Consider the following 21636-nt stretch of genomic DNA (forward strand, 5'->3'; position numbering starts at 1 on the left):
TCAAGGAACTTCTGTCCATTTTGGAGAGTCATTTTCCACTGTCTCCTATTTTAATAAAAATTGAATAAAATATTGATAAAATATTTATCGTAACTGATTTAAAAGAGAAACTGATATTTTTAGGTACATTTTGGCACTCTGTGGATTTATTTGACTATGCCTGGCTTAGCAGTATCAGAAGGTTCCTCAAGTCACAGAAAAAAATTGTCACTGCAGTTTCAGTCACTCACTTTACACCACATCAAGAGCAGAGGGGAAAAAAGTTTTCTTTTGTAGGACTAAATTTCAGTCTACCCTAGAACACGGTAGAACTTTAACAACATTCTTTAAATATTAAATCTCTGTAAGTACTATGAAAAAATTCAAAAGCAGTTATGCATCACTTCTTTCATTACTAAAAGTAACTGTGAACTTGTATAGAAAGCTGAAGTTGGATGTGCAATTGGAAAGTACCCCCTCCCCAAAGCCCCCAAACCCACGCAGCTTATAGAAAGCAAGCAGTTCTTTTTGATGTTTACTGCAGTGGTCCTGAAATTAATATAAATGGATGTGTGACGTGCGAATGGGAGAGCCTGGAACTAATTCTGTTTTATAGAATACAAACCCTTCAGCAATTGGGGTACCTAATTATTTTGATGATAGGTGAAATTTTGCCTTGATCACACAGTACCCAGCTGTGAATCTGTTTTATAACAGAAAATTTCACAGCATGTAACTGGTCTTTAAAATTACGCTGTAAACATGCAAACACATGGCACCACTAAAACAAGCATGTTTTTAAAAGCTCTTTTTCCTTTAAGCATTTTTGAGAAGGGTGGAATGAAAAGGAAGAAAAAGGGAAGTGAGCAATGCTACAAATAGATTTGTTTACTGTGTAATGCTTTTAGCATATTTCTGATCTATAAAAAGCTCAACTACATTTTTTCGGAACAGTTCACATTTTTAAAGAAACAAAAAGAGATGGATTGAATTATTTCACCCTTCTTGGGGATTAATCTGAAAGTAGTTTCCTTTTCATTGTTACTTACACTACAGCTGTGCTCAAACTCCTTTTCGTTTAGAAAAAAAGTTTAAATTTTGAGCCTGCGCACACTATGGTTCCACATTCCAACAGCTTCCTCCCAGTCCTCTGCCAGCATCTGCTATTGAAGACTAGTTCCAATTTACAATAAACAGCTTTTCCAGACCAGAACACTTGAAATTCAGTCCTTCTCGACTGCTTTTCCCATTCAATCTCCCTATTCACCATTTCAAGGAGAAAATGGTTCTGCCAATTATTACACATCTGGAAAAAATGCATGTATAAGCTGAAACGCTCTCAGCAGAAAGTTTCAGCTTTCTGCATATGGTCACAGCAGGATTTTATGGGCCACTGACCAGGCCAAAGTCTAAGTTTTCCCATCTTTTTCCTCCCCCTCATTTCTGCCCACCCCCACTCCAACACTCTAATTGGAAACCCATAGCAGGTGCAAGCTGTCTGCCATCTTTCCCTCCACAAGAATCTCAAGTGGTTTCTTCCTGATAAATATTAGTCTTCCAGCCCAGCTCTGCCTCAGCAGGCTCTACAATAGTTTCAATGCATTAGCTGGAGTTGCTTTGCATAAACATACACATATTTCATAACATCATTACCATGGATGCTTGTCTGCTGGCTGTTACAAGGCTGGATGCTCCATAGTTTGAGTTCAGGCTTCCAATTGGCCCATTGTGGGATGGTCCCAACAAACTGTGGATGTCTCCATGGGCGGCTGACAGGCTCGTGGAAGGCCCCACGGCGTGGTTCCGCAGCACGTGGATGGCATCATCCAGTCTGTCCAAGCGATCCTCCATCCGGGACTGCTGCAAGAGGGACAGCAACAGCCATTACTGAATAAATCCCCAGGCTCTCCCACCACAACAGAGTCTAGCTCGGAGGTATTAATGATAGAAGATGAAATGTGGTATCAAAATAGTATCAAAAGATTTTGAGAGCACCTACCAGCACTACAAACAAACAGGAAAAAGAAAATATTATCTGGAGATTTTGTTCAAGATAGCATTCATTCCACAAATAGGTGGCAGCTTTGAAAGTGAAGCTTATTATAAGGTTAATGTTACTCAGCTGCTATTATATTGCATGAAAAGAAAAAAAGGAATTGCTACAAAATAAGCTAATGCAGGACAAGAAAGAATGATCGTAAAATCAGCCTCACCATGCTGGAAACAATTAAGAGAGGCAGAGGTTTTTTGAGAATCTGCATTACAAAAAAAACTGGACGAAACTTCAAGTTACCATTTTTTAAAATGGACCTTTAAACAGATTAGGTATTTCAGAGATAAAAGCGAGTTGTGTTACTGTCGAAGTCTGTCTTAAAATTACTTTCTTTTAATTACTTTCTTTTATTAAAAGGGATACCAAAAAAAAAAACCCCAAAGCAAAACCAATTCTGACATTGCAGCTCTAGAAACTGAAATAGCAGGATGTTGGAGTCAAAAGACAGGTCACACACTACACTAATTTAAGTTTTTAATGGGGAATCCGAAGGAAGCGTTAATTGAAACACAAAAAGGCACCATCTAAAGTGAAATAGTACCTCACAGACATCCTTTAAGAAGGACATTGCATCTTGCAAATGCTCGTGAAGTTGCTGTTCAACTCGATTTTTCTGGCAAAGTCAAGACAGAACAGGAAGCAAAGCACAGGTTAAGATTAATCCAAAAAAGAGGTGAGGAAACAGCTGATGTGCATGTCAGCAATAAATTGTTAGTCAAGTTAATGCAACAGAGATCTGATTATATTAAGATAAGAAAAGGCTAATATTTAACACTGCAGTTATGTTAGGATTCTAAGATGTACATAATCATTATATTTAATTGCAAAAATACTGAAGAAAAGAAATCTGATTTAACTTATAATTTATTCTTGTTAGACAGAAAAAAATAGAAATTATATCTGTGGAAACTAGAAATATTAAGCAAGTAATCAAAACCTTCCCTCAAATTTTCCCTGTTTCCTTCCCAATATTGTATCGGAAATGTAAGAAGGAAGTCAGTAAGTGAAATCCTCTGCTGAATCCTCAAAAGAAGAAAATTTACAATGCTGTAGATTACTGCCTGTGTGTTTTTCTGTAAAATGTTTAATTAATAAATGAACATTCCCGACAACAAATAATAATTACAAATAAAATGTATTAATACTTTAATAACAGTGTAATGCAAACAAGCCCTGGAGACAGCCATTTGAGGGAGAGAGGGGGAAGCACAAGTAAATGCGGAGGCATGAAGTCTTTATCTTTCTCCAGACTGAACTTTAGATAAGAATTAGCTATGGATTTGTGAAAAGGTACCAGAATCTCATAACAGCGCTTTAGCACCAGCTGTCCTCAGCACAGAAGCCTGATGCCCAAGGAACAGATGGTGAAAGACACACCCTGCACGTCTTATATTGTTCAACTGAACAGGCCATTTGTTAGCAAAGAATTCATTTGTAATGCTATCCTACTGTTTCCTTTAATGATATGCAGGATTTATACAAAACCAAGCCTTCAACTCCTAAGTAAAAAGTACTATGTTGCTTTCACCAATTCTTACCAAGGAGTGTAGAGAGTTTTCATAGCTGGGAGATGAGGGGGCTTGTCCTCCACTCCTCGACCACTGACTGGCACCTGTCAAAATTGTCTAGGTTAGTGCACAGATTTACACAGAAGTGGGAAGCAGAGACTGTATTTCTCAACATAATTAAACCCAACATATTCTGCATAAAGGTAAGCTAACATATGGGTATACAAAGGAGGACAAATTCCTTCATTCTGCCTTACTGAGGGATAATTTTCATATCCTGGCATCTGCAGGGTTAGATCACTGTCAGTGACAAAAGCAGTGACATCGTCCAAGTACTTCAACATTAAAAAGTGGACTAAGTACACACACACACCATATTTGAAATACCTGCTTCTGCATGTGTCACCAAAAAAGACCTGCTGAATTCTTCTTCAGATTCTGTTCAGTATTTGAAGGTATATGCATTTTATATTGTATATGTTTTTATATTGTTAATATAAATACACAACAAAAATATTTGAAGTCATCAAATAGGCACCAAGTTAAGGAGAACTGGAGAACCATTTTTATGACACCTCTCTACTAAATGCAAAAACTTAAAACTGGATTTAAAAGCTTTATCTAGTCTAGTTGTATACCATACCATTTTAGATTTAGAAGAGTAAAAATATATCTAAGTCATTCCCATTTGGTATTTCAGATATACTTAAGGTAAATCACAGCAGAAGAACTCATTGATTGTGCAACAAATTGACAATTAAATTCGTATTACCTATACACTTCAAATTCTAAAACACAGACATTCTAATCTGACATAAATATACCTAATTATCATGTAAATTTTTTAAATAATTAGATGTGAAATGTAATAACTAATAAAGCAGTACTTTTAACACAAAGCCTGAAGTAGTACAACATGCATTTTTCTCACCAACTAATAATGCATCTTTTATAAAGATACTACATGAAATTCTATGGCCATTAGAGACAGCTTCCTTTCAGCCATACAAATGTAATAATAAAGCAATTACATTAATAAATTATGGATATACAATCCAACGCAGCTCATTAAAGGAAGAGCCTGTGGGCTTGTTCTTTCAATAACAGCCAGAGCTGTGCGTCTGGAAAACTGGGAAAAGGTTTAATAACATTACAGTTCCTTTGTTCAGAGAGCTGCAAGTAGTTACCTTTTAAAGACAAGGTTTTATTTAACAAAAAGAGTATAGCTTGCAAAGCTATTAAAATTATTAAAATACCTAAATATTTCCTTTCTAATTAAAAAATAATAAAAATCTCCTATTTCATGGAAGTCCAGAGCTGCCATAATTGTGCTGGAACTCTCTTTTAGAATACAAAGAATTCAGTGAGTAAGTTTATAATTACCGATTTTCACTTCACACAGCTACTCTGGGTCTGGACCTGTAGTCTCCATCTGCATTGCTCTTATTCCTGAACTTGGGAATAATGCTTGGAGTCCCAGTTATTTCTGCATAACCGTTAATGAAAAAACTACGGAGCATTTTGGTTTAGCATAATGTTCAAATTTTTCCTTGCCCAGAACTCCATTTTTAGAGACAGGACTGTGGTCAGGAGCACTGCTGCTATCAGAACTCAGAGTACTACTCCCTGCAGCACAGGGATTAAGCAGGAGGGTGGCCAGGTGAGCAGCAAGCAGACTGAAATCCTGTGCACCTCTTCCGTTTGTTTGGGGGCTTTAACTGAAGAAAGTCCTATTTCTGTAGTGTAAGCCCAGAACAAAACTGTGAGTGGGGCATCTCACAAAGGAGACAAAAAGAAAAGAAGGGAGGGAACAACCAACCCAAGTGTGACCTGCAGCTTTCAGTGACACCTCGGCAGCGCCGGGGCTCCTCCCGAGCGGTGGCACTCTGCCTCCATGGCTGCACGTTGCCAGATGGCACCGATTTCCTGCTTGCCTCATTCCACTCCCCCTCCTAGAAGTTTGTGCATGAAATCCACCAATTATGTTAAAAAGCATCCTGGCACCACAAGCCCTGCAATTAACAACTGCAGCTTTTAGGGCAGCACCAACACAGCAGCATTAAAAAACAAATAAGCCAGGCAAGTGTTAGGATTTACAGGGGTCACCGACAGCAATCACTGCAGTATTGTTCTTACCCCCAGTCTCCCCAACACTAATCCTCTGGCTCCCCTTTCAAACACACTCAGAGCTGCAGAGGGCTGGCTTTGCATCCTCAGAACCCACCAAACCTCCTGAATGCCTCTGATCCTGCACAAGGATTCTTAAAATACCAAGGCTCCCACCATTCAGATGCTTATATAAACTCCACATGCGTGTACACAATCATTAAAACTATGCAAGATGCTCAGCTCTGGTCATGTTTATGTAAAATTAGAAATTAAATGAGGGCAAGGCAGGCAAGACACGCACTATTGTCTCATAATACTTGGGGGTTTTCATCAAGTTGTTCTCCAAGCTTTTACTTAACTGAATTAAAAAACGTCATTAATCCTCATTCAGCAACAGAAGAGCCAAGGAGTCAGTCATGAGCTTATGAAGCCCAAGGTCTCATGACGTTGGTCTGTGTCAGTGCTCTCCCTGGTAAACACAGTACTCCTACCCTAACTCACAATTAAAGCATGGGCAAATTATGACTTAAGCAATCTGTAATACTATGAATGCTAACTAAACAAATACCTAATTGCAAAAGGGGAAAATGACAACGAAGGCTAAAATGCTCCAAAATATATTATTTCGGTACACATAAAACATTTGTTTTATCTGCAATAACTTTTTGGGTCAAGACAGAAAATGGCTACCAGGAGTATAAATAGCAATAAATGCAGTAGTAATTACTTCACATTGTGCTTCACCGTGTTCTTAGTGACTCATCTGGGAATAAAGATAAAAGTCCAGATTCATAAATGAAGGTAATTAACTACTGGAGCAATTTACCAAAGGCTTGATAAATTCTGTATCACTGGAATTAAAGGGGATGGGAGGGTATAAATGTGAAGCACATGCTAAGTTTGAGCCTGAAAAGGACTTCACTATTATTTGTTTATGTCTACTACTGTCTTAACCATCAGAATCCAGAATAAGGAATGTAAAGTGCAAATTTTGTAGATTTCATACAGGTTGCAACAGGCAAAGACAATAACAGCAAAAACACCAATTTAGTGACATCAAATTTGTATTCTAAACTCAGAAATTAGCTAGTGCTTTCACGCTTACAAAACGAGGTGCAGTATCTCATTAGGCAACTCTTGAAAAAACCTCTTTGGGTTCTTTATAATTTTAAATACTTGGAAATGTCAGAACTTCTTTCTTCCAGCCACAAAATATTTTCAATACTTGCTTTGATGTTAAAAAGAAAATAATAATAATTTTCTGGTCTGATCTGCCTCTTCAGTACAACAGAACATACAAAACATTTTTGTCAACTGTAATCACTAAATCAAAAATCCCATTAATCCCATCATTACTCAATTCAACATGGATTATTCAATAATAGAAAAGAAATGCCCAAAGCAGCTGCTCAGGTAAGCCATGTCAGATATTCATTAATCCATTACATCCACAGAAAACCAGAGCAGTGTCCATTAAATAGGAGTGAAGCATGAATGATGGAGGCTTTGAGTGACACTGCATATAAAGATATGCATATTCACAGCCATATGATTATGACTGCATTTTGCATGCAATACCTTTACTAATTTATTCATCTAGTTTACAAAAGCATTCAGCTAAGCTCATTCTGTACCCTTTTCACCTTAAGGTAATTTTATTGTTTTATAAGAAGCACAACATTTACAAAAAAGTGACCAATGGCCAGAAGCCTGCAGGGATATATTAAAACAACAGAGAACATGGGAACAGACTGTTGTATAAATGTTAAATAATTTAACAAATTGCACTATAGGAAAGAAGAGGGTTAAAGTTACATCATCTTACTTGTAATTCTAGTTCTTTGTTAAACAACAAATTTAAGGCAATGGAGCTTTCACAGTCCTCTCTATATGGAGAACAGCTGTTCAACTTTTACTAGACAGCTGAGGCCACAGTGTCTGTGAAAGCTGCACTAGCACTAATAGCTGTAGGCAGCTGCCCACAGTTCATCTCCACACTGGAATGCTTCTTCCCACATTCACACTACAAATGCACAAAGCACAGGTGACAGAGGTGCCTGCAATACACAGCATTTATTTTAAAAAATGCCAGAAATTCTTCTCCCAGAGAATGAAAACCTTCATGAAATATATGAATGAAAAGCTATCTTGTGTACAAGTTGGATAGTCTCATAGCCTACTATATTTTCATTAGAGGGAACACACATCTGCTGTGTTTGTCACTGAAAGCTGCCGCAGAGCTTTAACATATAGCTCAAAAAAACCCCAAATCAAATCAAATCAAATCACTCTTCTTTCTCTCAACAGTGCAAATCTGTACAGATATCTTTATAGCCCTCATAAGTATGGTCAGTTAATGCTTCCAAACATTATTTTAATTTGCTAATTTTCAAAGAAAGTTGCTAGGACTCAAGAGAGTGCCCCTAACAAAACGTCTATGAATCTGGACTTATAAATTTTCTTTTTTACAATGGAAAAATAACCAAAATGCACAGGCAGTTATGCAAGGAAGTTAATGCTGATTTCCAACAGGACATTTTCAAAACCACAAGCAAGGTATTGACAAATGACCAGTCTGTACCTGTAAGAGGCGATGGTGACCCAACTGGTGTTGATGGATTCGATGGAAAACTACTGCTGGTATGATCAGGAGAATAAATCTGATGACAGACAAAGAGAATACATATCAATATATGTTATAATACACAGGAAAAACGCTATTAGAATTCTTTTTCATGTTTTAATTGTCACTCTTGATTCTGGATTGATAAAAAATGCAATTTGATCCTTCAATCATAGCTCTGCTTTATTACACTCAAGGCTCTAAAAATGTCCAAAGAACTTTCATTTTCAAGCAGCTGTCCAAATAAGCACAGTCTGTATTTGATAGTGACACAAGTATAACTGACCTTCCTGCTCACTTAAGAGCAGCAGAAATTACAGCCTTTTTGTCTCTGCAGGGGAACGATTCACATAAGAGTTCACAGTACACAGCTAATTATATCAAACAAAACTTCAGGAAAATGCCAATGAATAATGACTTTCCAAATTTTAGAGAGAGATTTTAGCATTCAACACATGTTATCTGCTAAAAATTAATCCTTCACAAAACACCAAGAAAGCATTCAGGCTCTCTTATTATTGGTACCTACCAAACAAAAAAAACTTGAAATTTTGTTCCTCTTGCAATGTATTGCAGCACATAAAATGTTTATCTCTTATTTCAGTATCAATTGGCCTCTTGAGATACTAAACTTACAACGATTCTTTTCTTGCTAATAATGAAATTAAAAACTACTGGTAAAAATAGAAGACATAATGCTTAAAGCTTTAATTAAAAACTAAAATCTCAAGACACTGGGAAAATTCATTTTATGAAGGGAATTTAATAGATTTAGAGGCTGACTATGGACTTCAGAACATATTTTTATAGGTCATCAGTTCAAACCTGTTTTACTTGAGCAGAGACCAGGATTTGTTAGTCATCAGATGGCAGTTAAAAAAATCTTCACTGGCAGTGTGGTTGATGTCTCTTCACACAGACAATATGACATTTCAGCATTTAGCTGACAATAACTTCATTAAGTTCCATATTGTATTTTCTGAACTGACAAAACCAGGACCTGATAGACCACATGCTCCTTCCTGGTACATTGTACTTTTCCATTAGAAAAGACCATCAGTTCCCTAATGGAAATGCTTCCTCCTTTTCATACATGCTAGAAAGGAAATATATTTAGAACAAACTACCTCATACTACCGGAGGAAATTCATGCATTGTACATCAGCACAAAAATAAATCTTGGGTGTCAGTATAAGAACTGCAGAGAGTTTCAGACAGATAAGATACAGAAAATTAAAATAAAGTCAAAGGCTACAAAGTTTTCTTTGAAACTGCTCATTTTCCACAGGCGTACCTGCCAATTTTATTTTGCTGTATTTTATAACAGGGAAAATCTACAGTACAGCAAAGCCTCAACTAAAATACGAGGTCAGAATTCATTCTGCATGCAGTCCCTGGCTGCTGTGCTGTTAAATGACCAATGATGAACAACCCTGACACCTTCTGCCAGGCTTAAACGGTAACATGACTCATTTTACAGCAACAAATGAGACTCCTCCTCCTATCAGTCATGGTCCATTCCAATCAGTGGGGTGCCAATATGCCAGGGTCTAATGAAAAGGCTCTTAGACAAAAGCTGCACAATTGAGAGCCTGCAGAGCCAAACCTCGGAGCTGTTAGTCCAATTTTTTAAACACTACAGTGTACATTTCAGTTAGGCTTTGTTATGTTAATGTTATTGAGTCTAAAGCAACAAAGAAACTTAATTCATGAATTACTTTTAGAAGTCAACTTCCCTACATTTTCTTTTCTTTTGTGGAGGGACCAGTGGCTATTTAACTACCGAGACGGTACAAAGGCCTTTACCCCAGTGCTGAGGTAGGAATCAAAACATAAGTTATCACAAAGAGGTCTGATATAATCAACAAAGTTAAACAGTCCTCCTGTTTGATCTCCTCTAAATTAAAGACCAAGTGTTTTGATTTGGCATTAGGCAATGAAATAAACCAGATGTTTCTCCTGCCATATAACCCTCCATGGGCACAATCTTAAAGGGTTATTGTTTGGCAAATGTTCAGGGAAACACATTAGAAATGGCACGAATACCCAGATTTTCTTTTCTTTCTATCTATACTAGTTCATTATCCAAACTAATGCATAATCCACAGGGCTTTGGGAACTTTGTGTAAATACTTTCATGTACAATTCTCTTTCTTGCCTACCCTGAGATTAAGACCACAATTATCCAGGCTTAAACCTAAAATAAAAGAACCTTTGCAAATGTATTATCTGGCCTTACATGTTTAATCACATACTATTCTGTATGGTCTTTAATACCTAAACTGAAGAACAAATGTCGTATCCTCTGATGTTTCACACATGAAAGGCCTATTGTGAGATGTACATCAACAGAATTTTAGAACTAGAAATTCCTCTCAACAGTTGCAGCAGCAGCATTTAAAGCCAAAAACAGAAAGGAACGCAGTGGCATCTTAGGGGAAAAAAAGGCGGCATGACAATCACAGTATTTGAATAAAACTTTGTTCAAACAGAAAAATATTCTTGATTTCCTAGCTGTCAAAATTCATGTGTGTCAGCTTCACCTGCAGGAGAGCCCAGCTCCCTCCCGGGCCCGCCGCAGCCGCGCTCTCACCGAGGGAGCGCAGGGAGTGTGCTGGGTGCGCGTGCTGCGGGGTGCGGGGGAAGCAGATGGATGAGGCGAGGGATTTGAAGTGTGCAGACTATGGCATGCACTGATAGAGCAGATGGAATGCATCACCATCAGCTATGACAGAAATGATTTATGGAATGACCTGGCTGCTCCTGCCAAGCAACAACACGGGATGACAGAAAGAAGTTTCTATGACAACCAGAGCCCACCCACCAGTTAGATTAAACATTTCTGCCCTGACTTCCACTTGCAATATATTTAGTTTTTCCTCAAAACATCAGCCTGGCTTTCTCAGCTAGTGACTTGGACAAAAATACCTGAAAGGATGAGAAAATCATTTAGAAAAGGAGAGCAGTGGAAAATGCCACGAAGTCCCGCAGGTCTAACTGGCCAGCGTGTCAGACTTAACAACAAAATCTTGTTCCGGCTGCAGAACAGCAGACACCCAAATACATCTGCAGAGCAATGAACAGCCTGCAGTATGTGAGCACTGCCATTTCTAGGAGGAAAAACGATCCCAGCTCTTTTCTGACAGGTCTCAAACAGGGCAAAAGGGAGCGTTAACTGCCCTCTGGACTCCCAAATTGTTATCTACTTGCTGAATCCCTGAAAGCAATAGGGACATTTTTCTCCTCAAAGCCAGCAGGTCAGAGTTCTCCTCCCCAATATGGACATTACAGACATTATCAGATCTGGTAATCTTTTAACATATGACCCTCTGAGGGATGCGAGGGTAACAGGATCTGCATGAACATGCACATTTGCATTCACTGGTATGAGGTGAGGGATGCAGAACCCAACACAGGGACGGTCATTCAGGGCCGTCTATTCTTTGTATAGAGCAAAGTTTGCTCTATACAAGAAATACCAAGTGCTTCCCCAGCCACCATTCCTAATTCTGAAAATTTCTGCTGCTGTGTATCAATTACTCTTATAAAAAGCACATCAGATTGCAGTAATGAAAAAATAATTACTGTATGCATGCATATGGAAACAGAATTTACAGTAGGTTGAAGACACTTACCACATTTTACATTATTCCAACAGGAGTTAAAAGTTTAAATTTACGCATATAAACCATTCTAAAGCCTCTTCCATACATTATAGCTATACAATACAGCATTCAAAACCTCTCAGTTTTCTAAGGCCATTGAGAAAACATTTTAAACCTTGAGGCAGGATCTGCTCTAAGACTAATGTTAAAAATATTTGACTTCGCCTAAAACACTACAGAAAAAAAATTAAAATCAACTTTTTGTGATTATCTTTTACTTTGTCTAACCAGCTTTATAAACCAGATCCGCCTTAAATCTTTTCATCACCTGAAGAAAAAGCAATTCAGAATGAGTCTTCTTCAAATAAAAGCATTTTAGCTTGCATTTAAAAAGGACATTTTTCTAGTAAAAGAAATTGCATCATAGTATATTGTCTTGCCTTCATATGTGAAAATTCCTGATTTGATATTATGAAATGAATGACACATAAATAATAGATTAAAATATGTGTTTCAGATCTGAATATTCTAACTGCTACTTACAGATGCCAACGCCTTTCCAAGTGCATCACCTGTCTGTGAGCTTCCAGCACCATTTCCTCTGTTTCCTGTAATGTGGAAAGTAAACCCAACACTTATTTTTAAGGCTGAAATTTTATTTACTTTTATTATTTTATTCATCACATAGAGTTGAGCAACCACTTTTTAAATTGATTTTCTGAGGAAGTCAGTGTCAATAGAATCAGTTCTCATTAGACTTAAAAATTTAATTAAAACAATTAGATTTACATTTAGATGCTCTTCTCTTAAAAGTCAAACACAGTACCACTGTGATAACTTAAGGACCAACAAGTGAAAGCAGCTAGAAAAAGACAAATTATTTTCTTGGATCATAGTCTAATTTTAATGAAATATGAAAAAGAAAATCAAAATCAGAAAATTACATTATTGCAGCTCATTTCTAAACTGCTATCATGAAGTGCTGCATGTTTAATTAATTCTTAAAGCCAAATTCACAGAACAGTTCCTTGTGTGTCTCCTTGCTCCCCCTGCTCTAATTCCCTGTGTTGTGCTCTCATCTTTAGTTTAAGAAGTCCCTGAAAAGCTCTGATGCACCAAGCTTTCTGTCACCCCTGCTCTCAGTTGCATGTCAGCAGCTTTGCGTGCCCTTTTGCTCCACACACCATTAAGCCAAGAGGAAGTCTGAAGCCCTGCCAATTGGAAACACAGAGAGGAACTGAATCCTCAGAAATATCTGCTTTGCTGTAGAAGACAGACCCTTTAAAAGCAAATCATCTTTCTCCAATTATCAACTTCTAAAGCCAAAAAATGTATTGAATGTGAATGTAAGCCATTCACATCAGAAATCTAAATAATGCAACGCTCACTGTGTCCAAGTTTGTGACAAACTTGGATTTTCCAGCCTGCATTTCCCATGCAGATTCACTAACTGGGTTCTGTTTAAAGATCTTGGTCTAAAGCATGTTCCCAAATCAAAGCTAACATAGTCACCCGAACTAAATTCCACTTCCTTAAAATGAAGCTAAGTGCAAATCCTATCGAACCAACACGGAGCATCTACAAGCATTTAACTTCTACAGCCATATCTCAAGACGAGCAAGTATGTGCAAGGAACAGATGACCATCCTCTATTTTTCTTCCTAGGTGAGCACAGAGGAGGCTAAACCAGCCACCATACTGGCTACTCTGTAATCTCTCAAATTGTTAAGAGAGGAATTTACGATGCACTTTATCAACCTCCCCTTGGAAGCAGCCTTCCTGCCTTTCTCCAGAGCAGCTCTGCAAACTTCAGTGCCAGAACTGCCTACAGGGCCCGCACATGTACTGTGCTACGGAGGGACAGTGGCCACTAAGTCACACCCACCCAGTCCCTGAGCACAAGCTTGACTGTGAAAGCAAATAAATGGGAAAGTCTTAAGCTGACTGAAAAATTTGCCTTATGTCAGCCATACTGAGGATAGAAATATCACAGTGGTGAATTTTTCCTGATCTACAAGCATGTCATAAATTAAATCTTACTAATTTTGTGCGTCATGCAGCCCTAAATTTCATTTTCTTGTAAAATGAAAAAAAAAAAATCAGGAAGAACTTTTTACCCAGAATATTATCTGATCCATTGACAGGTGGAGTGTGTGAGGCAGCTACATAAGGTGAACTGCTGGTACTGCCACGATGGAAGCTGGACATCGGAGGAAGACTGGCATTTATATCTGTAGGTGAGACTGAATGGGGGGGATAGCTCTGCAGAGAAGAGAAGCAGACATAAGACATTAACTAGTCCTTAAATAAATGTTGATATTTTAAGATACCAAACACGTATCACCCAGCTCTTTATTACAGAAGAAAGGGACTCATCCAACCTCTGAATGGACCACTACACAGCCAGGTTTTTATTTATACAACAGACAACTAGAAGGACATAAATCTAATAATACACAAAGTTTGTGATTTCTAACTGGATTTTTACCTGACATACATGAGCAGCAAACGAGAAGTTAATTCTCATCACTTAGATCTCCATACACAGCTATAAACAGATTAATGTGAGCTGAGTCTTACCAAACGGTCGTGTGTATGCAGGCTGCCATAACTGCCGGACTGGGACATGTGGGAAGAGGAGCCTCCAAGCATCCCACCATAGCCAGGCTGGCTCATGCCATTGGATGAACTCCAGAGGTCAGAAGAATTGTGGGTCCCATCTTTTTTTGTAGTATTTTTTCAGTAGAAGAGAAAATAAGAAAAATGCATTTAATGAAGAATACTAATTTCTCTGTTCCTTTACAAGATTATTTGAAACAAATACAGAATTCAGTTACCGAGACTAATATCAGTGGAGAAATGGTGACCAGTTTATACTGCATCTTCTATTTTCATACCACCACACTGTTGCTATATTTATTTTTAAAAAACCAAAGAAACAACAGAGGCTTTATAGCTGAAATATAATCCAACCACAGCTGAGAAAATACCACGCACTTCTGCTAATTACACAGACCTTCAGCAAGGCCAGATTTAAATCAAGAGTGTTGATAAAAAGTCCAGACTGAAAGAAATAATAAAAAAGGAGGTGTAGGGATAAGAAGTTTGGCCAAACAGAACTCATCATAAACATACACTGCAAAACATCTATTTACCTAAAACAAGCAATTTATAGTCTAAGATACCCTAGCACCACAAAAAGATAAAAACATTTCGAAATAGCAGATTTAAGTAGCTGAAATTACTACATTACATAAGCCTCAGCCTGTGTGTCAGTGCAGTTTCCCTTCCCTTCTGTAGCACAAAGTGAAGTGCTCTGTGAATTCCTGTTCTGAGACACTGAGCTCTCAATGTGCTCCAAACCCTCACCAGACTGCAGCACGAGCTAATTGTGTGATGTGAGGCTGAGGAAATGGATTCTGCTCTTGTTTCGTTCAGTGCAACCCCCTTTTTTCTGGCATGCTGGATATACAAGCGTTTGAGAACATAAGACTGTTAGCTGATATTGTACAGTCAAATTCCAGAAGAGTCAATAAGCCCCCACCTCATTTTTCTCTATCACTCCAGTGTGCTGCTCTGAAGCCCCTACAAATCAAAGGATGGGAATTCTGTCCATCTGGCCTGGTGTGTAATCCCTTTAAATTTCAGTCAGCAATTAATGTCATGAGAAAAACTTTACATCAACAGACAGTTCCCTTCATCTAGCTGTTTCAAAAGTATATAAAACCTAACCATAGGCTCTAGCACAATATGCTCTCTTTACACTTCTCCATTCACCAGTAAACGGTGTCTGACTGCAGATTTCTGCCTAAAGGACAAGTGACATTTTACCCACCTTGCATAAAGAAAGTGCTAGCAAACATACTGCTTGGTGGCTTAGGAGATGGGTAACTTGGAGATTCTCTGTTGAAATCATCAGAACTCGGGGATGGTGCATACACCTACATATTGGAGGGCAATAAAAGCAGGTTAGCAATAACTGGGTGTCGTGCATAAAAAAACCACAACAACATAGAGAGAGAAAGCACAAATAAAAAAAGAACAGTGTAGCAAGCCGCAGCATTTGTTGCCCTTGTTTTATTTGCTTTTTAGCAAGTTGCCACAGTACAGAGGAACTACAGTAGAATGATCCTAACAACACACTTTCTGGTGTGCCAACTCAGCCAGGTGGCCTGATAAAAGCCTGAATGCTGATTTTGCTTTCTAAGTACATGACTCGCACAGACTTGTTGCTCAAGATATAAAAGCAAGATAAAACAACTGGGCCCCAAACAAATTTTATTTTAAAACAACTGTATGCCTATTTGAATATTTAATTAGCTGGCATCCCAACAATCAGAAAGAAAAAAACATCCAGTGACAAATGGAAAGGTTTTAATGCAGACGTTTTATCACCCATTCAGAAGCTTGCACGCCTTTGGAGAGCCATCAGAAACAGACACATGCATGTCCTCAGGAATAACCCTAACACTGCAACACCAACGACGTAATTTTCACACTGGCCTAGCATTAAAGAAAAGCAATACTATTGTTTTTTCAGTGTTAACACACCAGTGGAATGCCCGTTCTCAACTTGTGAGCAACAAATATTCTTTTCAAGTTAAAAACGTAAGATGCCAAATAAACATAATGACTCAAAGTCTTTCACTGCAGCAACTCTAAGAAGAAATATTAAGTGTATTCAGGAATAAGTTCAGTAAAATGAACAAGGCCCAGTATTCACAGAGTCGAGGACTTTACCCAAAAGTAGTTGTTCTATACTGAATATTGCAATGATTAGTGTGTGTTAGAAGAGAAATGAAATAAAAAGCAAATTAACATATACGACAGCAAAAAATATAAAAAATGTAATATTGAAACTGGAGCATCTTTTTCCTATGAAGTAAAAACTGTGGTATTTTTAACTGTTTATCTTATTTGTTAAATACAGATGACTTACTAAATACATATATGATGAATAATTTCACAACTTTAAGGCTTATATAATGCAGCTTCAAAAATGCACCGTGCCCTAACATTCAAAAGTGATTATTTTGATCCCCTCCTATGCACGTCCAGACACACATATGTTTCTACGGCATTCACAACTCTCCCTGGTCTTTCTGAGATGTTGTTTACCAAGCACGAGAAGGGCCAGGGAAACCAAGCCAACCAACAAAAAAGCCTAAGTTCCCCTAAAAAAAGAACCATTGTCCTCCCAGAGGCGGACTGTTCTGATAGGGACATTGAGGATAGTGAAGTGGGCAAGTCCCGCTCCATTTGCATCCCAATCCCCCTCCTCCCGCTGCCGAACGCTTTTGCAGCCCTGCTGTTGTGGGAACAAATGGCCGGGATGTGCCGGAGCCAGCGCCTCTGACATCACCCGCGCCCAGGCACTGCGCTCGCGGCCTCGCTCACAGCGGCACCGCTGCAGCAAAATCCCCGCAATCCCACAATGGTGGAACCGGGACAAGGGCACAGCTGTCGGGAGGAGCCCTGCAATGAAAAGGGCAGCAGGTAAACAGACACCTGGTTAGGAGGAGTCAAGTGGAAAACTCAAAACTTTAAGTTACGTGCTTGTTTACCGTTGGTTTTTATTGATAACAAATGAAATTTTTTTCGGAAGGAAAGCTTTTCGGAAAGCTGCTCAATATTTTACTCGAAATTTTTCAGTTTATGGAATAGACGTAAAATAGAGATGCTTACCAGACCTGAGTGACAGAATGACAATACATCCTGAGCAATGTTCACAGTACATATGTATTTACTCTATATGATGAATGCATGTATATTCCATGCCTGGGACATATTTTAACAGAAATGTCACTCTGTCAAATTGTAAATACTCGCACTCATAAGACTGCAAACATATTAGGTAAAACTGGGCTTAATTTACAAGTTCTCTGTTGTGCAGAATAACACAGCATATGCTATAGCTGATGGATAATCTATCACTGTCACAGGACAGCAGTGGAAACAAAGCTTTATGACATTTAGCACTGCCATGGAGATGTACACTGATTAATGCGAAGTCACCTACAGTGACGAATTCTACTTCTTTTAAACTGCAGTGTTATCTACGAGATTTGTAAATACAAGCTTCAGACAGAAATTTTAACATTTTACATAATTGGGTGATTTATAAAAACTGATTAAACACTATCTCAGAAGGGGAATTAAAAGCTCCTACAAATGTATAATTTACAAATATGTATGTACAAGCCATTAACATAATAAAAATGTTATGAATTATATAAACGTAAAAGAGGCCCTTCCAAACAGCTACATGAAAGCCTTAGCACAGACACATAACTTCATATACTTTCTGCTTGTTTTGGTATCTTAACTATAGCTTGCAAAAACATAGCTGCAATGTTATGAAGCTGCACTTGTGCCAGTCTAGATTTTTCAGATCAAAGGGTTCTTGCGGCAAAACACAACTGATGTGGTCTCAAAGACTTCATTAACTCCAGATGTGGGGAAATAGCCAGCCAATTCCACAAAAGGAGCCAGTCTCTTTTAGTTACAATCAGAAGTACCCACAAATTAAAACCAGGCCTCTGATGTCATCTGATCACCTGCAGATGAGCGCCGGGTTTTTTCTGGTTAATGACCTAATCATAATTTTTGTGCTGCGTTACTACAAACAAAATTTAAAAGCAAAGGAGAAATTTTACTAAAATTAACCCAAAGTCTATGAGATGCAAAATACAAAGGTTTTAAATAAGAAAGTTGACAAAAAAGATGAAATTTTATTTTTAAGTGGGGAATGCATCAGGGCAAGCAGCCAGCTCGCTCTGAAAGGCCTACAAGCAGTGGGACCCCTCCCCAGCCAAACGTACCCCGTGGCTGCCGGCACGGCCGTGCAGCGGCTCCCCAGCAGGACTTGGTGTCCTACTTAAAGGGCTTTCTCTTCTGCCACAGCTGAGTAAGGCAGTTAAAAATATGACGTGGCTGCTCAAGACGGCCTCTTTTAGCTATTAAACTGATAACACTGACATCCAGGAGGCATCAAACCAGTTTTTCCTGGCTGACATTCCCGCTAAGACAAGGAAGGAATACTGTTAAAAGGTCAGCCTGTTAGCAGTCTCCTTGAAGAGGGCTGTCTCTAGCAGGTAGAAGAGGAGCCCATCTTTAATCCCCCTCCAAAGCACTGTGGCCAAAGGCACCGAGCGTGCCTCCATGCTGACAAGCAAAACACTCTCCCATTATGAATGGGAAATTCCCTCCCGATAAACGCAAGCCAAAACCAGTTTTTTTACATGACTTATCAAGTCTTGGACTCGACTTTTTTGGAGCTGTGCTAATATATACATCAATCCTAATGCTGCAGTGCTCCTGAAGGGCTGAAAGCCTCCACTGAGGCAAGCAGGACAAACGGGTTGCAGAGGATGTCAAGTCAGAGACCCGCATCAGTCTCTCCCGCACCCTTGAATTGGTTTACATCTCTCCAGAAGGAAAAGAAGGATGACAATTCAGATTTCTTTATCTGGGGTAGTGGTGGGCCTGACTTCAGAGCTGAGAGACATTAGATGTACGACATCTGATTTTTGATTTGGGATTTTTTAAAATTTTGTTTGATTTGTTTAACAAAACAGAAACATCCCAGTTCTGAAATCTGCCTTGGTGATTTCCACAGGTAATGAACACTACCATGAAACTTATATGGACCTAATATATCTAAAATATTTCAAATATTACTCACTGTTGCTTCTTTAATAATACAGGTGCCAATAACTTCAACAGTAATTTGAAGATCTAGGTTTACCAAATTTTATGCTACATAAAACTTCCAAGTCTTGTTCTATAAATGCATTTAATAAATATAACACTTGGAGCCCTGTTGGCATCCATCCTCTCAGGCAATTTTCCTGTTTCAAATTCTTAAATATTTATCAACGTTTAATATTAATGTTAAAAGCAGATTAAAAAACCAGCAGTGAAGCAACCAAACTTACTTCCGATGAGCTCATGCTATCTCAAGACCAAGACTCCCATCACACACACTGTTTATGAAATTATGAATTATGTTACTCATTTAAGCAATTCTTGGAAGTTCAGGAAAATATTTGTCAAGCTGCTTGAGACAGAATTTTTTGAAACCAGTAAAGATGAATAACCTATTCTGTAGCTTGTAAACTCTGCTAAGTAGCCTATCTGCATTCCATCAGCATCAGTCATGCAAGTGTGCGCTGATGAATGATTTGTACATGTGGCAGAACTTTACAGTCTATTATCTGCAGGTTTTGCAGCAAAAGCTAATTTTGCTGAAAGGCAGTTCTAGGAAAAGGAAACTTGTTTTCATGTTTACTGTATTTCTGACAAAATCATATACTAAAATTTCAGGAATGTAGAATATTCACTACAGTTTTCCATGTTCCTCTTTACAGCAAGACAGAAGCTTCAAAAAAAACCCCCAAAATCCAACCAAACCCAAGATCCCATCTAAATTCTTGTCTAACTAATATTTAAGCAAGATGATAACATGAAGAGCCCTAGTGTACTAAGTCAGTATCACCACATCCTCAAGCATACTTTTGTTTCCAATACCAGCTCTAAAGGTTCATGTATATAAAAAACCCTTCTCACCATTCAAAATGAAAATACAAGACTCCTTTAAGAAAACACTCCTGTCCACAAATCAAACTGTATTTTTTAAGGATGGTATAAAATTCAAACTTCTTAGAGTAGCTAAACTGAATTCCATCTTAAATAAATGTTTATGCAGTTTAGGCATGCTATACATGCCTATTTGGGTATTTCTGAAATGCAGAATCCCACTGTAATGATACATAGCACAAGCACTTCCCAGCTTCTTCCCTAGGGAAAGACAATTTGGAAGTCATGTTAAAAAGCAAGAGACAAACTTAGCAAAAATATCAAATTCAGTACAGAGAAACCTCTTGGCCTGGTTTGTTTTTTTATTATTATTATTAGTAGTTTTTATTTTTATTGTAGTGTGAACTAGAGAAGGAAAGAAAAAGAAGGTAAGGCAGCAAAAACAACATTAGGAAGAAATACGTGTTTATACAGTGCTTGAAGATTCTTTTTATATTTTATTTCCTAAGCAAGATCTCTTCACCGCACTCTTCAAATCATGCTGTCACTAAGGGACACATGCAACTATGTCTTCAAAAACTCCTGATTGAATTCAGATTTTCAGGAAACGAAAACCAGAACACTTGAAACTACTCTGCCTGTTTCTTAACCTGTTCCCCGTACTTCAGAAGGCTGCTTGAGCTGTAGGAGAAATCCCCAGCACCAGCAGTGCCCCCACAAACACACAGTAGTGACACAGGCCATCTTTTCCATTTGTCTCTCTGCTCTCTGAAGCCACTCTCTGGTCCTGCACCTCCAGCACAGACTATTGTACTTCTCCAGGCAGACCTTGCTGTGCACGTGCTAAAGGGAGCCAAGGCAGGGAGCAAACGGGGCGTGTTCCTCCTTGGTGTGCACGTTCTGAGAAATCCAGAACTGCCCATCCAGCACCTGAGCCCTTACCTGGCTGCTGTCATGTGCCCAAGGAAATGGACAAAACCTTCACTTTAAAGCATTCATAAAGCTTGTTGCAGTCAAGACACCCTCCTGGCAGGGGAGCACTGCTCAGCAGATTGGCAGTTCAACCCAACGGAGTGGAGCAGGGCGAACTCTCTTGGGCTGATGAATTGTAACTCATCGTTTTTCAGTGGGATGGAGAGGGGAAGGAAAAGAGTGAGAAACAGAAAGAAATAAAAATCCAGCTGACCAGTGTTTACTACCTCTCTTTATTCAATGTCCACA

General features: G+C 38.5%; 1 protein-coding gene across 10 annotated transcripts in view; it reads right to left on the reverse strand.

Moving 5' to 3' along the window:
- TCF12 (transcription factor 12) overlaps positions 1–21636 on the reverse strand; it is a 160771-nt gene that overhangs the window by 14232 nt on the left and 124903 nt on the right. For 5 of the 10 annotated variants that reach the window (XM_058033676.1, XM_058033675.1, XM_058033672.1 and 2 more), the window contains 8 exons: positions 15713–15818; positions 14458–14597; positions 13995–14139; positions 12421–12485; positions 8231–8309; positions 3571–3644; positions 2574–2645; positions 1633–1839 (listed from right to left, as the gene is read on the reverse strand). In XM_058033676.1, coding sequence (XP_057889659.1) covers positions 1633–1839; positions 2574–2645; positions 3571–3644; positions 8231–8309; positions 12421–12485; positions 13995–14139; positions 14458–14597; positions 15713–15818 — 888 coding nt within the window. The remainder of the gene's footprint in view (positions 1–1632; positions 1840–2573; positions 2646–3570; positions 3645–8230; positions 8310–12420; positions 12486–13994; positions 14140–14457; positions 14598–15712; positions 15819–21636) is intronic. The other 5 variants (XM_058033678.1, XM_058033677.1, XM_058033681.1 and 2 more) reach the window with 2 other exon arrangements.

This window comes from Melospiza georgiana, chromosome 13 (assembly GCF_028018845.1).
Source record: "Melospiza georgiana isolate bMelGeo1 chromosome 13, bMelGeo1.pri, whole genome shotgun sequence".
Classification (NCBI taxonomy): Eukaryota; Metazoa; Chordata; class Aves; order Passeriformes; family Passerellidae; genus Melospiza; species Melospiza georgiana.